Source organism: Limulus polyphemus, unplaced genomic scaffold (assembly GCF_000517525.1).
Source record: "Limulus polyphemus unplaced genomic scaffold, Limulus_polyphemus-2.1.2 Scaffold4566, whole genome shotgun sequence".
NCBI classification, from domain to species: domain Eukaryota; kingdom Metazoa; phylum Arthropoda; class Merostomata; order Xiphosura; family Limulidae; genus Limulus; species Limulus polyphemus.
This window is the reverse complement of record NW_013670176.1, coordinates 42,862-47,647: the sequence shown is the minus strand read 5'-3', so window position 1 is coordinate 47,647 and position 4,786 is coordinate 42,862. Positions and strand designations below refer to the sequence as shown.

The 4,786-nt window shown below is 30.7% G+C and overlaps 1 protein-coding gene across 1 annotated transcript in view; it reads left to right on the top strand.

Moving 5' to 3' along the window:
• LOC106471358 (ankyrin repeat and BTB/POZ domain-containing protein 2-like) overlaps window positions 1-4,786 on the top strand; it is a 48,702-nt gene that overhangs the window by 39,958 nt on the left and 3,958 nt on the right. Inside the window, 5 exon segments of the mRNA XM_022399969.1 lie at window positions 393-570; window positions 2,554-2,732; window positions 3,231-3,336; window positions 4,557-4,711; window positions 4,714-4,743. Of these exon segments, the coding sequence (XP_022255677.1) occupies window positions 393-570; window positions 2,554-2,732; window positions 3,231-3,336; window positions 4,557-4,711; window positions 4,714-4,743 (648 nt within the window).

The window sequence follows — 4,786 nt, the reverse complement described above, 5'->3', positions numbered from 1 at the left end:
AGGGCATTAACAACCTGATTTTAAGATGGAAAAGCATCATCGATAAGAATGGAGACTATTTCATTTAATAAATGTTTTGTTTTGATATGTAAGTTGTTCGGCTTTTTTCATCTAGGAAATAGCGACAATAATTTCTTGACGACCTAATAGTTTACAGGTTTGTAAACATAATGTAATGATATTAAATGTCTTCTTAACCAGGATGATTTGAAATTTTATCAAATAATTTTGTACTAGACTTATGAACAGATAACTGTAAAAACAAAAAAAATAAGTTTTCAAAACTCCTATCATTTATTTACTCATGAAAGTTAGGTCCAGCTACTAAAAAGTTTTGTTAGTACAGTTCATAACTGACAAGTGAGTAATGATACTGTTGTTTTTATAAACAGATTATGCCTGTGTCTGTGGATGACCTGAACCATTCAAATACTGAAGGTCACATCAGTAACTCGGAAAATGCTCAGTTCATCAGACTTACAAAGACTCAGTTGAAAGCACTTCAGGAGGCCATGTATCAAAGTGCAGAGAACAGCCACTTGGAAAGCACATTAGACCTCAGGAGCATAGGTGAGAAATCTGTTCTATCTAACCAGTTCACTTAATTGTTTTGTATATGGTATCCAAAACCTCAAAACATGGGTCAGTATATCTGTTCTATGTAGTTGATTCCCTTCTCACATCCTCTAGTTGACCCACAGACATCAGAAATATGCTTGGAAAGAATGTTAGATCACAAGAGCATGGATGAGCACATTTATTCCGTCATGACACTCAAGTTCACTGATGGGCGACATAAAAGTTTCAAATAAATCAAATCTTGATAGCAAAGGAAAAAAAAGCAGAAAGACAAGCAAACAAATAAACAAAATCTTTATTCACAGTGAATAATGTGTCATCAGATATATTATGCTTCCTTGCTGACCTCTAAATCTGTTGTGCTTTAACTAGCTTCTAGAGTTTAAAAGAAATGCTAACTGTTGACATATGCAGCTTTACCTGAGTGAAAGGATTAGTACATTCTCATGATCTTTCGATATCTGTTTAACAAGAATGTGATTAACCACATACAGAAACTAAATGAATATTTAGAAAAATTACTTGAATATATATGACTAAAGATATATTCTAAACTCTTCATGGAAGAGTGAATTTCATGACTGTTTCATATATCCCATTGATTGACTACTTATTTTCTTTGAATTATCTCAGGATTTCAGTTAGCAGATTAATTTGTACATAGTTCATTCTCCCAATAAGCATTTATAAGTATTTTAGATTTTCAAAGCGGCATTTGTGTAATGGTTAGGCTTAAAATGATATTGTTAGCTTAATACATGGATTTAGGACTAACCTAAATCTCTGAAGCTGGCTGAAGCTTGTCAGATAGTATTTGGATTATGACCAAGGATACAGTTGACAACAAGGATACCAAATTATAATGTATTCTAATCTGTGTAAGATTTTGTTTTATTACATTTTATAGTTCTACTTAGGTTGGTTTCTGAAATTAGACACATCATTTGTTTAGTTAATTTTTTAATTCTGATCTATGTAAGTAGATTGCTTTGATCAGAAGTAATCAATGACTTTATATATTCTTAAATGTGAATTTGAAAATGTGCATATCTTGAATGTTTACTTTTCCTTCTCTATAAATAGATAGAGAGTATAAAATTATTAAGTCTTATAAGTGGAGCTTCTTTCTCCATATGAATACCAACCATGATAATTTGTATTCATTTTTGACTTGAAGAATAATAAAAAGATAAATTATAACTACATTAAAATTCATTTAAAAACTGTAAATGTGATCGTGAAAATATTTTGTTGTTTATATGAACATTTTTTTGGCAAAATTTTTTTTTATTTCCTGAATATTTTTCGTCTAGAAAAGATGTTTGCAATGAGTTTTAATTTAAATTAACAAGGACATGCAAAACCTTTGCATTAAAAGTAGTATCTTTATTGCAGTAGTACTTTAAATACAGGATTTCGAGAATAACACAAAAGAATACTAATTACAGACATTGAAATCTAAAGTTCAATTATCTTAGGCCTAACATTAGTTAAGCCTTTATTAATTATGGCCTATATTCAATAAAGAGATAATAGCACTGTAACTTGTTTACGTTTTTTGCTTTAGTTTAGTTAGGGCTAAACTTTACTGTACTTAATACGATCACTAAATAAACTTATAATGTTATCCTATGGCCTAATTTTAGACCTTTTTAAAAACTTTGATAAGCTTTTAATATGTTGTACCATTTGTCTGCTAAAACATATTTATATCTGTTGAAATGAAGTACACGTGCATGCGTACTTAGATAGTGAGGTGCACACACATTTTTAGGACAGACAAAAGCTGAGTATTCTTGTAATAGATGGTTTTGGAAATGAATTTACAACTCTCACATTAAACATTCTGAGTTCAGTTTAAATCAGATTTAAAAGAAGTTATGAAAGTTAAAGATTAGTATTGATAATTTTGAGAATCATAAACTTTTGATTGATTGATAACAATGTGATCCAGTTTTGTTTTTTATTTACTAGGTGTGCCCTGGACCCTCTATTGTTGGATGCAGACATTAGCTACAGCTTATGAGAATCATCTTGGGAATATCATAGATCAGATTCTTCAGGACTTTGTACAAGTCTGGCTTGAAGACTGTTGTTCGCAGTTTGTGGATGAATGTTTACCTTTGCTTTTCACAATCTTCAGACATAGCAAGGTTTGATAAATTATGCTAGAAGTAGCATATTGTAGACTTTAATTAAGTTTGAATTATGTTAAGAGTTAAATAATTTATGAACCTTTGTAACATTAATTGATATAATAATGTATGATTTAAAAATACCTTCCAAAGAAAATGTGTATAGTTTTCCATCTTTTAATTTTTTCTGCTAAGACTATAACATAAGACTTACCTTTACAAAATATTAAGCCCTTTTTGTCTGATGTATATTCAGGGGTGAAAGTTCTCAAAAAAAAAAAAAAAAAAAAAGTAAGCTCAGCTGGGTGAAGTGGATTTGTTTTTGAAAAAAAAAATGTAAACACGAATAACGACAAATCAGCTCAAATAAGTCCCAGTACTAGTGCTGCCTTAAAAAAATAAGTTCTGGTACTCAGTACTATTGAGTACTTGAAGAATTTCACCCCTGTGTATATTTATGTGTGGAGTTCAATTATTTTTTCAACAGAAACATTTTTTTCTTTTCTTCTGTTCTAGAATGAAGGAACAAGCCTTCTACTTGCAGACATCTTTTCTACTTGTTATGGAAAGGAGTTTATAAAAGAGATTCATAATGTTTCTCTTGTTGGAGGAGCTAGAATCGGTAAGCAATCAAAATGTTGAACTTGGGTAAACATCTGTTTGATAGCTAGAATTGGTAGGCATTGAAAATGTTGAATTTGGGTAAACATCTGTGTGATAGCTGGAATTGGTAAGCAATGAAAATGTTGAACTTGGGTAAACAATCTGTTTGATAGATGTAATCAGTAAGCAATCAAAATGTTGAACTTGGGTAAACATCTGTTTGATAGCTGGAATTGGTAAGCAATGAAAGTGTTGAACTTGGGTAAACATCTGTTTGATAGCTGTAATCAGTAAGCAATCAAAATGTTGAACTTGGGTAAACATATGTTTGATAGCTAGAATTGGTAGGCAGTGAAAATGTTGAACTTGGGTAAACATCTCTTTGATAGCTGGAATTGGTAAGCAACGAAAATGTTGAACTCGGGTAAACAATCTGTTTGATAGATGTAATCAGTAAGCAATCAAAATGTTGAACTTGGGTAAACATCTCTTTGATAGCTGGAATTGGTAAGCAACGAAAATGTTGAACTCGGGTAAACAATCTGTTTGATAGATGTAATCAGTAAGCAATCAAAATGTTGAACTTGGGTAAACATCTGTTTGATAGCTGGAATTGGTAAGCAATGAAAATGTTGAACTTGGGTAAACATCTGTTTGATAGCTGGAATTGGTAAGCAATGAAAATGTTGAACTTGGGTAAACATCTGTTTGATAGCTGGAATTGGTAAGCAATGAAAATGTTGAACTTGGGTAAACAATCTGTTTGATAGATGTAATCAGTAAGCAATCAAAATGTTGAACTTGGGTAAACATCTGTTTGATAGCTAGAATTGGTAAGCAATGAAAATGTTGAACTCGGGTAAACAATCTGTTTGATAGCTGTAATCAGTAAGCAATCAAAGTGTTGAACTTGGGTAAACATATATTTGATCTTGAAAACATAAACATTTTTCTACTTATTTTTTCTTATTACATATCTATCGGTTTATGCTACTCTATTGATAAATGGAAAAACATTTTGTTTTAAATTATAGAATTTGTTAGTAATTTAGAAGTATTGGAATAGGTTACTAGTCTTTATAACATATTTACTTATTTTTTTTATATTTATTTTATACTCCACTTCCCAATAAATTAACACTACTAACATAAAGAATTGAGAATCACACTGGTATCCATCAAAACTTGATTTCAGTGTTGTTTTATGATGTTTCTATTCCTTTTTTTTTTCCTTCCTAGATTCAAAATATGTCAACAATCCTGAAATGTCTGATGTCCAATTTAAAGTTGAGGGCCGAGTTTTCTATGCCCACAAGATCATTTTAGTAAATGTTTCTCCTCGATTTAAAGCGATGCTATCAAATCCAAGTGATGGAATGACTCCTATCGTTCAAAAATTAATGATATTCGTTATGATATATTTCAGGTAAGATAGCCATTCATTCTTTAGCATTACAAAGTTACTCGAT